Consider the following 19317-nt stretch of genomic DNA (forward strand, 5'->3'; position numbering starts at 1 on the left):
GGGCGCTCTCCTGATCTGATCGTCTTTATCACGGAAGAAGTGGACACTCCTACAAGCTACACCCTCTGTTTCTCCGTAGGAGAGTCACGGCCCCAGGACCAGCTATGGATCAAGAGGCTTGTGATGCACAAGGTTGTTCCCGTGTGGCTCAGGGCCCTGCTAGACGCCGCCCTATTAGGGGACGCAGCCTTTCTACAGAGCACTGTGGACCTAACATTTCCAACAGCTGCCCACTCTCCCCTTCCTTCCACCAGGACAAGGCCTACCTCCAGAACCTGGTGGAGGAATGAATTTCTAGTTCGCAGGGGAGGCCTGAGCCCTCACTCCTTATTGTAAAGATCCCTTGCCCCTTACCTCTACCAGTAAACTGGTCCTTGCCGTGGCCAAACAAACACACCCTCAAATCTAAAGCTCTGTGTAGATAGAAGAGTGGAAGACCATACTCTGATATTGTCCCAAAATATGATTCTTCAGAGATAGCCATTGCTAAGGATATTTTAGAGGTGGGGAGTCTACAAGGCAAATCCAGTTCACAGATGAGCACTTACAATATATTTTAAGTATTTCTAATGGTTGCTACAAAATAAAAATCAGGAGGTTCAACTGAAATATGTTCGTGGAGCTTTCAAGGTGGCAGAGAAGTAAATAGGCTATCACAAAGTAGCATGAAAAATACCATGATTTATAGGTTTTCAGGCAAAATCCAAAGATCTGCAAACTCATTAGCAGAGATTAGCTGAAGCCGAGTGCCGTCAGTGGTGTCAGTTGCTTTCACATAGGGTGTGTTCTCAAGGTTGTCACAGTCCCTACCTGACCCATTTATAAAACCAGTCTGGCCCCCTTATGCATTTGAGTTTTGCAGTCATTGATGTCTGTCCTTACAAAATCTTTCTGTAATATCATAAGTGTGATGAGCACTGCCTACAGACTTCTTTTCCATTATATCCATGTCAGTGTATACAACTTTACCTATTTATTCCTCTGTATGACTTCCCCAGTCCCTTCCTTCTGGATATTTCAGCTAGCTCCATTTATCTTTAATTACAAACAATGAAACAGTAAATACCCTTGTTTGTATCTTTGCATATTTTGTGGGCATTTCTCTTGAATAAAATTCTAAATGGGAAATTACTGAGTAAAAAGAAACACATTTAAAATTTCGATAGATGGGACACCTGGGTGGCTCAGTGGTTGAGCATCTGCCTTCCTAAGGCTCAGACCATGATCCCGGGGTCTGGGGATTGAGTCCCACATCAGGCTTCCCACAGAGAGTCTGCTTCTCCCTCTGCCTATGTCTCTGCCTCTCTCCCTGTGTCTCTCATGAATAAATAAATAAAATCTTTTAAAAAAATAAAATATTAAAAAAATAAAATTTCAATAGATAATGCCAAAATGGTAAAGTTCGTTTAGAATCCAAGCCTTTTTTTTAGTACTAAGCCAGGGACAAGGAGTGGTTGAGTTTGGAGAGTAGCATCAAGAGATGAACTGTCCACCATACTCCATACTCCAATACTTACTCTACCCTTAGCTAAGGGACACAAATATAATATTGCAAATGGAGAACTAGACCTAGCAGGACAAATACATTTTAGAATTCTAGCTGAAAAGTTAATTCAGTCATAAATTGGGCATGAAAAACAAAATGAGGTAACAAGTCTGGTTATATTTAGGAGATTCTTCATTTGTTATTAAAAACCAAAGGGCTTTTTATCCAAATGTGTTGACTAGTTTTTAGTTTTTTGGCGTTTCTCATTTTATCTAGAAAGGAAGTGCCGCCTATATTCCCTCCCTTTGTGTTTCAGGCTTATTTCCCTTTCTGTTTCTAATAGATTAACCTGATGTTACTGTGTGAAGGCTGCTTTTGTTTCCAAGTCTGGGCTCTCCTGAGTGGTAGTAAAGATAAAAATTTACAATCAGGGATGCCTGGGTGGCTCAGTGGTTCAGAGTTGGCCTTTGTTTTTTGTTTTTGTTTTTGTTTTTGTTTTTTGGTTTTGCTTTTTGTTAGAGTCTGCCTTTGGCTCAGGTTTTGATCCCAGGGTTTTGGAATCAAGTCCCAAATCAGGCTCCCCACGGAGCCTGCTTCTCACTCTGCCTATGTCTCTGCCTCTCTCTGAGTCTCTCATGAATAAATAAGATCTTTTTAAAAAATCTGCAATCAAAATTGCAATAAGTATTGATTAAAATAGCCTCTTTTTTATGATAAATGCAGCAAATGGGATGACTTGGTGGTTAACAGTGCAGACTTTCTGGGCGTAAGGCCTGACTTCTCCAAACACTGGCTGGGGCAAAGTATAACCACTCTATGCCTCTATTTCCTCTATTAAAATGGGAGTAATAATAGGGTTATAGTTCTTTGCACAGAATCTGGCACAAAATAAAGTTAATAGTTATTATTTATTCCGACATAATAACCAACCCCGCCCCCTCTTAAAGTTCTACAGGGTGCTGCAGTGCCCAAGACCAAATAAGCCTCTGGGTAGCTGCTCTGTGAGCTGACAGTCATTTCATGACCAAATCAGAGTAAATAACTCCTTCAGGAAAAGAAACCAGGAGTTGGGCTCACTTTTAAACTATACTTTAGATGCAACATGATAGATAATAAGAGGCCTGGTAAGAGAATAATAGCTGACCTTTACTGAGCACTTACTCTCTGTCACACTCTTTGAAGCATTTTATGAGCATTTTCTTACTATATGCTCATAATAATCCTATGCAGTAAGTGCTATTATTACCATCCCCGTTTTCCAGATGAGAAAACCAAGTATAGAATGTTTAATCAACTTGCTCTAGGTCACACTGTTATTTAATAAGTTGGCACAGACCTTCTGGCTCCAGACTATATGCTCTTAACCATTATAGTAAGTTCGAAACAATTGCAGAAAGAGGTAAATCACAGCTAGGACAAAAAGAGGAATTCAGATATTGTCGACTGGTATCTTTCAGGCAACTTGTATGCAGCAGATACTGTTCCAAAGGCTACCAGCATATATTAGGAAGTTCATTCCTTGTGGCAAGCCTGAGAAGTACATATTAGTGATAACACTTTTCTGGATGGGCTTAAGCTGTTGAGTATCCAGGGTCACAGAACTGTTAGTGATAGAAGTGAGTTTCCAAAGCAATCCCAAGCTTTCTCCCTAGGAATGCAGTAAGAATTCCAAACACAAGTGAGTCATCCTCATCACTCAGCAAATATTTATTAAGCACTTACCAGTGTCAGGCACAAATGCACAATACAGGGATAGTTCCTGCACCATGAAACAGAGATTGTGTGGAAGAGAGATACAATTTATAAGGCCAAAGGAGTAAATAACATAATATTATATAATTAATGTATAATTATCACCATTAGAGGGCCCAAGAAATCTCTAATTGATTTGACAAATGTTTGTAGTAAGTCATAGGAAAATAATTTTAATTCTTTAGAAAAAAAAAAAGAGGAAGATATTTGCTTCTCATGTATTTCATATCCTGGAAGACCTACCTATGAGGAGACATCTAGGACTAATCAGGGTATTTAGGGAATTACTGAGTTTTGCAATTTTCCCACCTGTGATCAAAAGTATAAGACTGTGGTTACCCAATAGCCTAGGCAAACTGTCAGCTTTTGCACAGACTTGTCCTGAGTGTAATAAGAATTAAGGTTGCATCCTGCTCATGGTTTTGAATCAAAACATTTTCTGATTTCATCAGAAAGGAAACAGTAAAGGAAGAGGAGGAAGACCGGTTAGGAGTGATCACAGCCCTTTTCTTTTGTAAGGCACAGTATCTAGTATGGATTAACATTGACGTACAGCAGTTTCGGAACTTTGTAATTTATTTTTCTTTTTAATGGCTGTCTTACCAATGGTAATGCATAGGGTATTAGCATTATAGGATTTAACTCCCCGTTGTGAATGTTTTAGTAAATCTATAGTGATTTAAGCTATCTTCATTATCTTTGGAAATTTTACACCAGTAACATGTTCATTGTAGAAAAATGAGAAAAACACGTGAACAAAATGAAAAAAATTAAATCAGCCAATAGGTCCAGAGGCCAGAAATAACTGTTGCTGACATTCTGGCATACATTCTTCTAGTCTCAATATTATATATCTATGTATTATTATTTAATAACTTGGGCTCATACAGCTTGTAAGTTTCCATATTTGCCCTTCATGTCATTAGATATACATCTCCACTATCATTTCTTATATAGTTGTATAGTATTTGAGTGTGTATATATATATCCCTGTTTATTTACCTGCTCTGCTATTATTGTTGAACATTAACAATGTTTTTAACATTTCACTATTATAAATAATTAAATGAGGGACATGGTTGGGTATATATCTATTACATTAGTATAAATCTCTAGAAGTAGTATTTCAGGGTCAAAGGGTAGGGACATATTTGCAAATACTTGCATATTTACTGGTTTCTTTTCTTTTTTTCTTTTTTTTAACTTTATATTTTGAAATAACCATGAACGCAAAAAGTTGCAAAAATGATACAGAGAAGTCTCTTACATCCTTTAACTAGCTTCCCCCAATGGTAACATCTTATTATATAGTACAGTATAAACACTAGGAAATTGACATTGGTACAACACAGTAAGTTACTACATACTTCACTTAGATTCGGCCAGCTGAATTATTTTTTAAATATTAATAGAATGGTAAGATGCATTCTAACTTACTTTTCCTACTTTCTTTTTTCACACAACGGCCTTTAGAATTGCCTTATCTTAAAGCCGAAAGAATACAACTATTTTAGTAGATTATTATCTTCTGTTGAAAATGAAGAGTAAGAAATACAAGTAAGAGTCCCCCACTAGATGCAGAGGTGGTGAGCCACCATTTATGGCACAGAAAATGGGTAAGGTTCTGGCCTTCATTTGGCTCTTTGTTGTCATTGTATTTCCTTTATGATACACCCCTAACACAAAATGGTTAACACAGACTCACGCAGTAAGAAAGTTACCACCTTCTACTTCACTCCTCTGATTACAACAAGGAGAAAGCCTCTGTAAATGTCTGGCAAACAGCACAAAGATAGGATGCAAATGACTGAAGTTAGGGATTCATTGCATTAGAGTATCTTTGTCCATAAAGAACTGACCAACCACATGGTCTGGCATGTTCTTCTTTGGGTTTAGTTTGGATTAGAGAAGATGGCTCTTGGTTCTCTTATGGGATCTGCTTGCAAAAAAAAAAGAAACATAAGAAGAATCTTACATCTATTAAGCATTTATTGTATGCATCATTTCATTGACTCCTCAGAACAAATCAATGAGATAGGTCCTATTAGTAACTTCATTTTATACATAAGGAATTTAAGGGGCGGCCTGGGTGGCTCAGCGGTTTAGCGCTGCCTTCAGTCCAGGGCATGATCCTGGAGACCCAGGATTGAGTCCCACGTGGGGCTCCCTACATGGAGCCTGCTTCTCCCTCTGCCTGTGTCTCTGCACCTCTCTCTCTGTGTCTCTCATGAATAAATAAATAAAATCTTTTTAAAAAGAAAAAAAAAAGGATATCAAGGAACAGAGGAATGTAATAATTTGCCCAAGTTTCCTATCTAGTGAGTGGCAAAGCTGAGATCCAAACCAGATCTGTTGGATTAAAACCATGTCCTTGACTGCTGGTTTCTCATTAAACTTAAGGACCATAAGTCATCTCTAGAAAATGTGGGACGGAGTTATCCTTGCTAGGAATTTGGGTCACTTTACTCTGGGTCTAGTTACTGCACACCAATATCTGAAAATACACTCTTCACCTACAAACATCCTCCTGATTGGAGAGGAAATGTCACAGTCAACTTCATTCCAGGCCTGCATCTTTCAAAGAAGGAAAGAATGTCTCATAGCCATTCAAACCCTGCTATTCCACTTTTCTTCATTTTTCTACTATTGGAAAGTTTCCCACTTTCCTCCAATCATTTCTCTCCTTGAATAGTTCCAAAGGTTTCCCAGTATCGTTAGAAAACCAAAATCACCAGGACAAATTTAGTGTCAGAGAAACAGGTTAAAATGAAGCTTCATTTAAATGTTTAAAACATTTCCAAATTTATACTAGATACTGAGGAAAGAGAGCAAAGAAGTACAAAACTTGGGCTCCACCAACAAGAGTCCAGTAACAGTCAAGAAAGTCTTCGTGATCCCTTCAGTTACAATGCTTTAGGTTTCCAATTACTTGAAGCCTTTTGGTGGGTTTATGGATTGCTTTACAAATGATTAACTTTAGGGCAAAGATCCTGAGACCACCAAAGGGATAAGAGCCAGTCAAATGAAAACAGCATAACTCTAAAATTATAATTCCAATAAATAAGTAAATTTGATTGACAAAAAATGCACAGTTGTTTTGTGACCTAATTTTAAATTTGAAAGAAACTGTCTTAGCCTGAAACAAAGGCTTGCTTGCTGCTTACTTGCTTTAAGGTAGTTAATTTGAGAGCAAGGGTTAGGGATGGAGTGATACAGAGAATGAGGAAGAAACAATACAAAGGTACATTATTGCATTAGCCACTCAATAGTTGAATGGTACTCATCACACAGAACCTTATGAAAAACCTTATGAAATCTCAGGACTGCCTACTCCAAAAGATGAAAGGAGGAAGTGTTTATCCTCCTTTAGTCCTCCTTAGATTTACCATTAGTCCAGGACGGTCCTGGATCATGCACATGTGAGTATAGAGAAAGCTCCCAGAATTATCCCATATTGCAACACCAAAGAAGCTGCAGGGCAGGAGGCAAGAGATATATGTCAGGAAAGACACTGCCAGGTAGCGTACGCCTGAATCTGGCCAAATTCCTTAGCCTAGGAGATGAGGCTAAGAATATTCGAAGTGGCACCCAGGAAGTGTCCAAGGTAAAACCATTATCAACAGTTTGTGGGGGAGGCACCTGGCTGGCTCAGTGCACAAAGCATGGGACTCTTGATCTCAGGGTTGTGAGTTCAAGCCCCATATTGGGCATAGGGCCTACTCATAAAACAAAAAAAAACAGTTTGGTATACATACGCCCAGACACAGTTTTTTCATTTATTGATTCATTAGTGAACCATTCAAGGCATTTAATAAGCATCAGCAACATGCCAGTCACTGTGTTAGTTTTAAGGCAAAGAGCAGTGACAAGACACATAGGTACCTTGCTTTTCTTGGAGCTTGTCTGTTTGGGGAATCAGGCATTAAATCATTATAATTACTGAATTATGATTGTGATAACTGCAATGAAGGATAAATGTAGGATGATAAACTTTCTAGTCGCGAGAATTAAGAAAGGCTTCCCTGAGGAAGTGGCATTTAAACTAAAACTTGCAGAGGAGGGGTTTAAAAAAGCAAAGGGTCGGGAAGAGTAACTAGGAAGAGAGGAGGAGGAAGAGTGTAACTAGAAAATGTTGCAGACAAAGCGCATAAACAAATGCATTCCAGTGGAAAAACTGAAACTGTCCTGAATATAGAGAAAAAGCCAGTGGAACTAGTGTGGGTGGGTGAGGGGAGATGTGCAGTAAATTGAGGCAGGCAGGAGCCAGGGCCTGGTAAGACAAAAGGGATTTAGATTTTATCTAAGGTCAATCAGAACCTACTGAAGAGTTGTGAACAGGGGAACAATATGAACAGATTTGGGGATGGAGTTTGTTTAACGTAAATGGAGATATATTTGTAAATACAAACCAGCAGAAACTCATAAATATCACAAAGGTATTGAAAAAGTACAGTCTGTGGAGCACCTGGGTGGCTCAGTGGTTGAGCGTCTACCTTTGGCTCAGGGAGTGATCCTGGGGTCCTGGCATCAAGCACCGCATCAGGCTCCTTGCAGGGAGCCTGCTTCTCCCTCTGCCTCTCTCTCTCTGTATCTCTCATGAATGAATAAATAAAATCTTTTTAAAAAATAAAAAAGTACAGTGTGTAATCATTATATACCAGTACAGATATAAACAGGAGTTTTGATTCAGGGTGGAAGCAATAGAGGTGGTGGCCTGAGCCTGGAGTCTGGGAAGGCATACATAGTTCACCTTTTTGTTTATTTTTGAGGACTACTTGTTCATCTGATTTGATGCCAAGGTAGCATTTGGGTAAGCCAGGATGAAATCCTCATTTAAAACTCTCCTCTTTTTTCAAAAGCTTCAAAAGTTTCTACCAAGACTAACCTCATACGTGGGTGGTGGTGGGGACCACCTACAAGGTGTGAATTAAGAGGTGCTAAAAGACCACTCCTGTTCAGTGTAAACTTTCTCTGTCTTTCACTAGCACCTAAGAATCTACCATCACACTTGTATTCTGCTGAATCTTCAGTTGTCAGATAGTGCAGAGCAGCCTACTAGATCTATCTTGCCTTCCTGGAATGCAGCTAGTGTTTGAGTTTTGTCAGGGATAGGAGGGTTCGAAGCTACTTGAGACAACTGGTCACGCAATGGCATGGAAGTGCATGAGACTGGGCATTTTGTATCATTTTGTTTTAGGTTGGCTCTGAGATCAGCTGGTGTGTACATATGGACATATATAAATGTGAATGGATTTACACAATAAAGAGATATGGGTATACTTACGGCACGTCCAGGACTTTATAATGTGGGAAGCAATAATGGAAAGGAACACAGCCCCTGGGATTGGGCCAGCCTGGGTTCAGATCAGAAGCTTTGTAATCCTAAGAAAGTTATGGCACCTACCTTATTGGGTGGTTGGGAAGATTTAATGAAATAATCTGTTTAAACTCTTAGCACTGGTCCATGATATATAGCAAGTACTTCGCAAATGTTACTCTTAAGGTTATGTGTGCTTTTGTCTTTATGCAAGTATGTGTGTCCATGTTCATGTGGTGCAAATTTGGGCATCTAAGGGAGGTAGAATATGTTTAAGAACAAGAGAGGGAAAGAGGAAGGATGTTGTTCACCTCTGCAGCAGGAGTTATAGCACTGGAGCAGACCTTTCTAGAGGGTGAGGGGTTTGCAGAGCAGCTCACAGAGGAGAGGGCTCAGCTTTACCAAGTGGGAAAAAGTAAGGGACAGCAAAGGGCCTCAGATAAGAGACTTCCTGATGAGCATAGAATTTATAAAAGTGGAAATTAATTGAAGGAGAACAGGCAACAGAATTGGATTTGATGTTGTGGAAGCCCAAAAAAACCTTCATAAAGAGAGATGAGAAAAAGAGTTGAAAATGGTTTCTGAAATTGGCATGTACTCAAATCAGGTCTCTGTGCTCAGAGGACAGATGACTTCATCTGCTGCATCCTAATGCTCTCCTCTGTTGTGAGCTCCATGCATCTTTTCTTTTTCAGAAATAACATGGAAAAATTTTGTAAAACATGTAATCCGCCACCACCTGTTATCTGGCGTCTTGGTCCCCTCTTAAGATATTCCCATGGAGCTGTAGCTAAGTGCTTTCTGCATCATAAAGAACTGTCATCCTTAAGTTGAAAGAAGAGATTTAGTTTAAAAAAAAAAAAAAAAGAATACCAGTTTCTAGTCCCAGTTCTGCCCCTAACTTACTGGGCAACTTGAAGGAATCTCTTGATCTCTCTGGGCACAGCTCATCTGCAAGGGAAGTTGATTGGTCAGCTTGGGTCATTATCTTTTGACTTCCTGCCATCCCCAGATGCAGTTTAGCTCCCTCCAACCATCTCCTCCCCTTAAAGCTGTATCACCATAGGACATGGTAGTACGGAGCACGGAACACCTGTCTCTTGCTGGCTGTGACTCCTGGAATGGGTTATTTAACCTCTCTGTGTCTCAGTTTCCTTATTTGCAAATGAGGGTAAAGAAGAGTATAGTGTATTACTGGCTTACTAACAGGATTGAGTTATATAGGTAAAGTAGAACAGTGCTTAGCACAGATAAGGGCTACTCTGGGGTAAGATTATCATGAGTATTTACTTTATGGAATAACTATGTAACTTTACATGAAATGTGTTACAGATAAATCAAGACATCAAAGTATTAGCATTATTTGGAGCTATGGAAAGATTCCAGCAAGCATGGGGCAGGGAGAGAGACTGAAACCATTCCTTCTTCAAAACCCTTCTGTGCTGTGATTTTTCAAAGGTGTACATGTACTACCATGATACGATTTTTTTTTTAATTTAAAGAGATTGAGCAAAAGAGATCACTAAAGGTCCGTCTCAAATGTACAAATTCAAGGACTGACTGCTTTTCAAGGAGAAGTACTTTTTAGGTGGCGGGCTTATCTCTGTTATAGCTACCGTTAATATGTTTGACCTTTTCAGCAAATCCTTATAAAGGTTTAAAATACACACAGTCACCTTGGCATGTTTATAAACCGAGCATGTTTCAACTTCTGGGATAGGAGACAAAATGAGAAAAGTGAAAATATCAACTGCAAATATTTAGCCTTAGGGGCTGGCTTATATTTTGTCCCTTCTAATCTTTTCCCAGAAATCAACTCAGTTACACAAAGGAACGATGGGCAGCAGAGGGTGAACTCCCGAGAAAAGCGCTGCTGCCTGCCAGGCAGTGAAAGCGTTAACAGGGCTGAGTAAGGCGATCCTTGAAATGAGTAAGACTCAGAGTTGTTAAAGTTTTCAAAGCGCGGCAGCGGCTCTTGGGGAAAAGGAAGCGAGTTGGAGGGAGCCTGGCCAAGCCGAGGATGGAGGATCGCGCTGAGCTGAACTCAGCTGGGGTTCTGTGCTCAAGGTTAGTGCCCCCCCACACACACACATCTCCCCAGAACTGACGCCTTGGGAGAGTTGTCTCAGGAAGGCAAGGCGCCCTCTCTCCTCCTGGTGTGTCATGTCTGCTTTGCTTACTGGCGGGCCACCCGCCCTTGGGCTGAACCTCCCAAACCTCTGGGGCTGCTGTGCACAATTTTGGCATTTGTGAGGGACAGGTGACCTCTTCCTGGGAGACCTCTTTCAACTGGACACCTCTTTTCAGACGTCTAAAAGGAAACTTTCTGGAATAAGGATGTTTTCAGACCACACACACACACACACACACACACACATACTCACACCTGTATACATTGTTCCATCTTGATTTTTTTTGGTTGTGACCACAATCCAGAATTGGGATCTGTTTCAGATGAAACTGAGAACACTTGTCAAAGTAACTAAACAGGCTGTGTGACTTCACCCTGTGGGAGGAATCTTGTCTCTGAGGCTAGAATAATCAGGGGAGAGAAGGGGGGAGAAAAGAAGGAAGAAAGGGATGGAGGGAGGGACGAAAGGAGAGAAGGAGGGGGGGAAAAAGCTTCCAAGCATCCTGGCCTGTGGTTAAGGCAAACAGTTTTTGAAAATGTGTTTCTCATAGAACTTTTTCTCATATGTTGCTAGAACAAACTAATGGGGGAAGATGCATAATGAAGGAGCTAATCCTACATCTGCATGAGATTCAGATAAACTTGTCTATATAAACTTGTCTGTTCTGCAGATAACAGATAAACCTAGGGGAAGAAGGAGGACTAGATGACTTCACAGAAATTGCATTTTGGGGGGGCCCTTGATGTGAGAACTGAAACTGATTGGTGGGGAAAAGAACCCCCTTTGAGCCCTCAGGCCACCTCAACCAGCCAGTTTTGTCTCCTTGCTCTTGCTTCCACACACAGAAGCAATGAGTAAGTAGTCAGTCACCATGGAGAATGCTCCCTGAGATCCTCCAGCAGGCAGGAGTTGAGCCTCATACCTGCTAGCACTGAATCAGAATGAGTCATTTGAAACTTGGGTGCTGGAACAAAGTACTTGCAAACTGCCTTATGAGACACTGCCTCCATGTAGGTGGGATATACCTCTCAGAGCAGTCCCATTTTCTTCATCTCTTCCTTTCTCATTCACACAGGCAGGAATTCTGACACTCCCAAGAGACTGGATCTGCCTCCTTGGCTCAGCTCACCCTACCATGCAGACTTTGCCCCTCCAGATCAGGATTGGAGTTTTAAAATAAAATGGATGATTTGACGTTACTTGATCTTCTGGAGTGCCCCGTGTGCTTTGAAAAGCTCGACGTCACAGCCAAAGTCCTCCCTTGCCAGCACACCTTCTGCAAACCATGTCTCCAGAGGATTTTCAAGGCTCACAAGGAGCTGAGGTGCCCCGAATGCAGGACCCTGGTGTTTTGCAGCATCGAAGCTCTGCCAGCCAACCTGCTGCTCGTGCGTCTTCTAGATGGTGTGCGCTCAGGGCAGAGCTCTGGAAGAGGGGGCTCCTTCCGCAGGCCTGGTGTGCTGACCTCGCAGGACAGCAGGAAAAGCAGGACTGACCCCAGAGGTCTGCAGTCCAGCCCTTTCCGACTGGTGCCTAATATCAGAATCCACATGGATGGGGTAAGAAAGATCTTATTTGTTCGTATTGTGTCCCTTTGGAGGTTGGATTTGTGTATACCAGCAGCTAGGAATTATCTTCCTATAGTTACATTTCAATGAGTGCTGCCAGTGATTCCCCAGAGAGAAGTTTCTATGGGCAGGGATCATTTTACTGAAACTTGGTGGAATCCTGAGCCTATCTTATCCATCCAGAAATTCTTAGAATTGTTGAGGTCTCCCCGTGCTGCTTGTCTAGAAGGTACTAGCACAAAGAAAGCCTTCGTGATTATTTTTCACCTTTCACTTCTGCTATTTGAGGCCAAACCAGTGCACAGGAAATGTGCAGAGGAGGGGGAAAAAGAGAAAACAAATCCAGCTGCTTTTTGCTTTTGAGATCTTTGAGAAGTTAAATGTCAGGTTTTGTTTTAATTTTACCCAACTCCATCTTCCCACCTCCAGTCCTGAAGTGCTATTATGACAGTGCTCATTCATGATCTGTTCGAAGTTATCAAGATACTTGAACACCCAAAGACTGTGCAGGAGGAAAGCATATCTGTGGGTGGACTGATTGATAGGAAGGCTGGGCTGTGAAGTACAACACGTGTGTACAGGAGCCCTGCAGATGTCTAACTCTACAAAATGAATCAAACATACATAAAATGCACCTCGGTGGCTGCCATAACCACAAAGGCCCGGCAGTGGTGCACAGGAGATCATAGGAACTCTTTTGGTGTTTGGATAACGCGAATCATTCTATCCAGCCATGCGATTGGATCCTGAGGACTCTATCTGACCTTGCTGCAAGCCTTTTGTGGGAAGCTGTGTTAAGGACACATCTTGAGAGGAGGGACGCAGTCCTTGTGAGTCCAGCAGGATTATGTGCACTGTCACCCCAGGAGTCAGTGTGTCAGAGCAGACACAGAAAGCTGTGACCTGGGTTACTGGCATACTTAGAAAGTCAAGGCTGCCTTCTGTGAAGTCTTACCTAAAGTGAACAGCTTTTTTTTTTTTTACATTTCATTATTCTTTTTAATTTATTTATTTTTTTAATAAATTTATTTTTTATTGGTGTTCAATTTACCAACATACAGAATAACACCCAGTGCTCATCCCATCAAGTGCCCCCCTCAGTGCCCGTCACCCATTCACCCCCACCCCCCGCCCTCCTCCCCTTCCACCACCCCTAATTTGTTTCCCAGAGTTAGGAGTCTTTATGTTCTGTCTCCCTTTCTGATATTTCCCACACATTTCTTCTCCCTTCCCTTCTAATCCTTTTCACTATTATTTATATTCCCCAAATGAATGAGAACATACACTGTTTGTCCTTCTCCGATTGACTTACTTCACTCAGCATCATACCCTCCAGTTCCACCCACGTTGAAGCAAATGGTGGGTATTTGTCGTTTCTAATGGCTGAGGAATATTCCATTGTATACATAAACCACAGCTTCTTTATCCATTCATCTTTCCATGGACACCGAGGCTCCTTCCACAGTTTGGCTATTGTGGACATTTCTGCTAGAAACATCGGGGTGCAGGTGTCCCGGCATTTCATTGCATCTGAATCTTTGGGGTAAATCCCCAACAGTGCAATTGCTGGGTCATAGGGCAGGTCTATTTTTAACTCTTTGAGGAACCTCCACACAGTTTTCCAGAGTGGCTGCACCCTTTCACATTCCCACCAACAGTGTAAGAGGGTTCCCTTTTCTCCACATCCTCTCCAACATTTGTGGTTTCCTGCCTTGTTAATGTTTCCCATTCTCACTGGTGTGAGGTGGTATCTCATTGTGGTTTTGATTTGTATTTCCCTGATGGCAGGTGATGCAGAGCATTTTCTCATGTGCATGTTGGCCATGTCTATGTCTTCCTCTGTGAGATTTCTCTTCATGTCTTTTGCCCATTTCATGATTGGATTGTTCGTTTCTTTGGTGTTGAACAGCTTTAAATCTAACAGCAGAGTCCCCCCAACTCTGTTGTGAAGAGTAACAGTGGGTGGGAGGGTCTTCGCAGATTCCTTCCCGCACTGGAGAATAGGCTTATGATGTGCAGTCAGGACACTTTTCTAAAATACTCCTTTCAGTGGCTTACCTCCTTCTGTTCCCTACATCTCCAAGCTGCCCATGTAGTAGGGGAATGTGTCAAAAATGTGAGCGGGAAGCAGTGGGCATTGGTGTGATTTCTTCACTGCAGACTTTTTATTGCCATTGTGCTTGTATGTGTGACTGCATTCCTGAAAAGGGCTTGGTGCCCTTCTTGCAGGCTTCCTGTTAGCCCAAGGTCTAGTCATCAATCAGAATCCACAGGCCTGGAAAAGGCAGGGTGGGGGTAGGGCACTAAACTTCTCTCAAGTGCCTTGTTTATAGAGAATAGGGCTCTATCTGAGGTCAGCAAATCCTCCTTTGAATTTCTAAGACCCAACAACCTCTCCCCTCCCCCCCACCCAGCAAAGTCTGACTTGCCTCCTGGTGGAGTATCTTCACTGACTAGGAGAGTGTCGCCAGACTGGGAGGAAGGAAGTCTCTGACATCTTCGAATATTTTTGTTCAGGTTTTTATCTTTTTTTAATGTGGCCAGATTAAGAAAAGGTAGCAAGGAATGTATCCACGGTGACCAAGGTTTTAAACTGTGGAAGATTCCCAGGCCCCTCCTGGCGTAGGGAGCTGTGGGACTGAGAGGTGGTAATATGTAAGAGACAGCTGGTAAGATACTGCATGTCCCTGGAACTCTTTCCCAAGGACCTGTAACATCAGACAAAGGTGCCAGTGACGGGGTTGTGCCCATCATCTGAGCCACACTGGACCAAGTCCTTGTCTGGGGGCTGGAACACAGAAGTAGGCTGTTGAAGGCTACTGCTTTCAGGCAGCCCATGCCTTAGTAAAGATATTCTGCAAGAGAACAGAATTGGCAGTCTCCACCAGCCACCCCCGTTCCCGTCATTTTCTGAGCCATCCTGACTTGAAGTGGCTCATCTCACCCCTTTGCTTCTCTCAATGGGGCTATGAACAAACCTGTTTCTGGATGTAAATATGCCTGTCATTCTGTAGCATGTCTCTGCTTCCAAAAATGTAGCTATCTTCTGCAAGGGCAAAAGCAGGCATACATCCCTCAGTTAAGAGAACTGAGTATTGTCTGGGATGCCACATTGTCCTGAGAATCAGAGGACGTACTTACATCCTCAGTCAAATCCTCACCAAGTTACTTGCCCTCCCTGCCTCCTCAGTTTACCCAGTTTAGTCAACAGTTAATTCTTGCTACCCCTTCCCTCCAGGATAGTGTGAAAATTATCTTTTTAACATATGCTTATTGCCTTAGAAAACACATGCCCTGTAAATGCATAGCATCATCATTATCATTCATTGAAACCTGCTGTATGACTTGGGACAAGCCACTTAAGTTTGCTGGGTCTCAATTTAAAATTCTATAAAATCGGAAAATGTATTATAAAAACAGAGAACCATTGTGAGGCTTAACTAATTAGTGTTTACATAACACTTTGAGATCCTTAGATGAAAGGCATTTGGAAGATCATTATCATAGTAAACATTATTATTGACTGTTTATTGTACCCTGCCATGCATGAGGAATTCCAAAAAAACACAGAAGTGATAGTCCTCTCGCAGGAGAGTGTAATAGGTATTATTATTGAACTGGAGTCTGTGATGAGTCCAGCCCAGGATGATACTAAGTATAAAGTACTCCCCAAAGAGGGCATAAATAACCTGTTGTTGCAAGGTACCATTTTGTAAAACACCTCTTTCCGAGGACACGATGTTAACCTGACACTCTGAAAGAGTTCCTGCCTATGGGTTTGTAAAGCCTGAAGTCTGTTCTGCTCACCTAGGCTCTTTTAATAAATGAGCTCTCCAGCTTTTTTGTTGGCTCAAAGAGGTCTGGTGCTTCTCGTGCTAGCCAGTGTGCCAGGGTGGAACCGATAGTCACACTTCATGGTGCCAGCCCAAGAGAGAAAAATACAGTCCATTGTGCCTACCTGTCCAAAACCCTCCCAAGCCTATTGGTAAAAAGAAAACTTGAGAAATGGCTGGAGGTTTCTACAGCATTTAATTATTTCAAACCAACAGGTAAGATCAACAGACTCTTGGACAGCCCCTGGCAGTGCAAACCCCACTGGTTCTATTGCTTCCTTCATGCGGCAGTCAGGCCAAAGGAACTTTGCAAGCCTTCAGGAAAATTACAGGCTCCTGAATAATTGATCTCTCTTCCTCCCCACAATGTGAATTTTTAGAAATATTTCTGAATTAAGACAGGTAGGAAAGTAGTGAAATTTGCAAGCTTAGGTTTGAAAAATACAAGAATTTAAATCCTGCTACAGCTGCTCGCTCAGTAGTTGTATACTTTGTGAGTTCCTTAAACCTGGGGGCCTCAATTCCCCATCCATGAACTGGAGATAATAGTAGTTACCTACTTCAGAGAGTTGTTGGGAGAAATAAATGAGATGATTCATGTCAGTTAGCTCTTAGCACGGCGACTGGCTCATACTTAGTGCTCAGTAAATGTTAGCTGGGGGATCCCTGGGTGGTGCAGCGGTTTGGCGCCCACCTTTGGCACAGGGCGCAATCCTGGAGATCCGGGATCAAATCCCACGTCAGGCTCCCGGTGCATGGAGCCTGCTTGTGTCTCTGCCTCTCTCTCTCTCTCTCTCTCTCTCTCTCTATGTGACTATCATAAATAAATTTAAAAAAAATGTTAGCTGGTATTGTTATTGAAGTGACTCAGTACTTTTCACTCTAAATTGCACGTCCTCCTTGACCTGCTTGCTAATAGAGTGTCATCCAAAGATGGTCCCTGGTACCCTAATTGTTGGACTGTTTGATTTTTCTCCACATGATCAATGGCTATGATTCAGATGCATGATTCTTCCCAGCTTGCACTGGCCTGGCAGCCCACTTCCAAGACCCCTAAGGAGGTAGGAGCTGATTCCAGAAGAAAACTTGCTAGCAACCTTCACTTCCCCAAATAACAAGCCCAAATGAACACCTTTTTGGAGGCAAGAAGCTTCCACTTCCCAGTGTCTCTGATTTTTCCCTAACTTCTTCAGTTCTCCTGTCTCCTGCCTCTCTATTCCCAACACAAATGTCTCTGCCCTGGGTGTTGCAAGGCCAGACTTTCTCCCTTCTTTGTTACACATCATGCCAACCACACACATTTCTGTCTCTCTTGCCCCAGCTTAGCAAGAACACACCTGCCGCCTTCAGCACACAGACCAGGTGGCTGTGTCCTAGAAACTTCTTCAGCTGGTGTTGCAAGCCCTTGAGGGGGAAGAAATCAGGTCAGAAAATACACAAGAGAATTGAGGCTGAGTTGAAACCATAAGGTATCCAGCTCCTTTTCTGCGTCTTAGCTGCTGTGTCCTGTGACACAGAGGTTTCTGCTAAATTTGCAAGGGGGCTAAAGCTGTCTGAAACCCATGAAAACATCAATCAGGTGCCACCTGGGTCAGCAAGGACTACATGTGACAGGTGGAAGAAGACATAAAGACAGGAGCTGAGGTGGTGAAATCAGGAGACCTGATGGATCTCCACCTTCACACACATTTGCTTATCTTTCTAAAAACCATATGGCACCAAATTGGCTCTGCCCCCAACCTCTCTCTCTATCCGTCCTTCCTAGTTACAATCCCTTCCCTTTTATTGCTTACCGTGATGTTAAGAATATGTCATCAGATGGAGCTAGGTATATGCTGGGATTCATTTATTTGCCTTAGGCAGGTCACTTAACCTCTTTTACCCCCAGTTTCCATATTTGTGTAATGGAGACAATAATGGTGTGCATATATCATAAAGCTACTGTAAGATTAAAATGTGATAATGCATGTAAAAATCTGAATGCCTGGCACATCACAGATGCTGATAAATGTTAGCAACAGAAAAATAACAAAACAGCAACAGTAGAGGAGAAAGTCTGCTGGCATGGGATTTGAAATTCTTTGCACCCACACATAACCATGCAGAGACTTCCATTAAAAAATGAAGCAAAGGGGATAGCAAAAGGAAAGGGAGTTTTATTTTTTTTAAGATTTATTTATTTATTTATGAGAGAGAGAGAGAGAGAGAGAGGCAGAGACACAGGAGGAGGGAGAAGCAGGCTCCATCCAGGGAACCTGACATGGGACTCGATGCCGGGTCTCCAGGATCACACCCTGGGCTGAAGGCAAGCGCCAAACCGCTGAGCCACCCAGGGATCCCTGGAAAGGGAGTTTTAAAAAGACAAGACTATAGAAATGGAAAATAATGGTTCTGAGTATTTGCCAGAGATGACGGTGTGAGAGAGGATGTGACTAGAAAGGGATAGCATGATGGAGTTCTCTTGAGTGAAGGAACTCTTCTATACCCTGACAGTGGTGGCAGTTATAGGAGTCCAGATATCTGTTAAAATTCATAGGCATATATACCAGGAGGAAAAAGAAAGTCTATTTTACTGTCTACTGATGTTTAAAATATTTTTTAAAATGGAAAAGGGAGCTCTTGTACACTTCTTATCATCTCTGCCTGATTTCACCCAGTCTGAGTTCATCTCTTCGTGTATTGAGTCAGTGCTGTTTTTGAGGAGGACTTGGCCATCATTTGAATGACCAGGGTAATTCCTGCAGCCGGGCTCCTCTCTGTTTTATGGAGCCAGCCTATTACCTCTTTCTATTTTCTCATCAGTTAAAGCTGTCTGGTTCAAGTGTGGACAAACACAGCAGCTCAGCGCCCATAGGGCAGCCAAGGCAGAGGGGTGGGGCAACAGGCTCTCGTGATGCAACCTCAGTTATCCACACAGAGCGCTCCAGGCAGGTCACCTAAGGGATTAGCCAACACATATTTTTGTGTTGTTTTCCTTACCTCTTAGGAAAGGTTACCTGCCCACACATCCCTCATAGGATAAAGAGAGATTACGAGAACGCAAGGGAGAATGCTTGTTCAGCCCTTTTACTCACAAAAAGCATCCTCATCTCTCCCATTACAGATGGCACTACGTAGCTTTGGGCTGACCTGGGACCAGCTCAAATACAGCTCTCCTCACTTGCCTGGTCTTCTCCTTTTCTTTCTTCTCTCTCTCTCTCTCTCTCTCTCTCTCAATCATGCGTCTATA

General features: G+C 42.2%; 1 protein-coding gene across 9 annotated transcripts in view; it reads left to right on the forward strand.

Annotated features, from left to right (window-relative positions):
* The first annotated feature begins 10383 nt into the window (after positions 1–10383).
* Positions 10384–19317, forward strand: part of SH3RF2 (SH3 domain containing ring finger 2) — a 131380-nt gene continuing 122446 nt past the window's right edge. For all 9 annotated transcript variants that reach the window (XR_012031172.1, XR_012031173.1, XM_072826341.1 and 6 more), the window contains exons 1-2: positions 10384–10622; positions 11763–12246. Coding sequence is in view for 7 of the 9 variants with exons in the window: in XM_072826341.1 (XP_072682442.1) it covers positions 11869–12246 (378 nt within the window). In the remaining 2 variants the exon portion in view is untranslated. The remainder of the gene's footprint in view (positions 10623–11762; positions 12247–19317) is intronic.

Source organism: Canis lupus, chromosome 5, assembly GCF_048164855.1.
Source record: "Canis lupus baileyi chromosome 5, mCanLup2.hap1, whole genome shotgun sequence".
Classification (NCBI taxonomy): domain Eukaryota; kingdom Metazoa; phylum Chordata; class Mammalia; order Carnivora; family Canidae; genus Canis; species Canis lupus.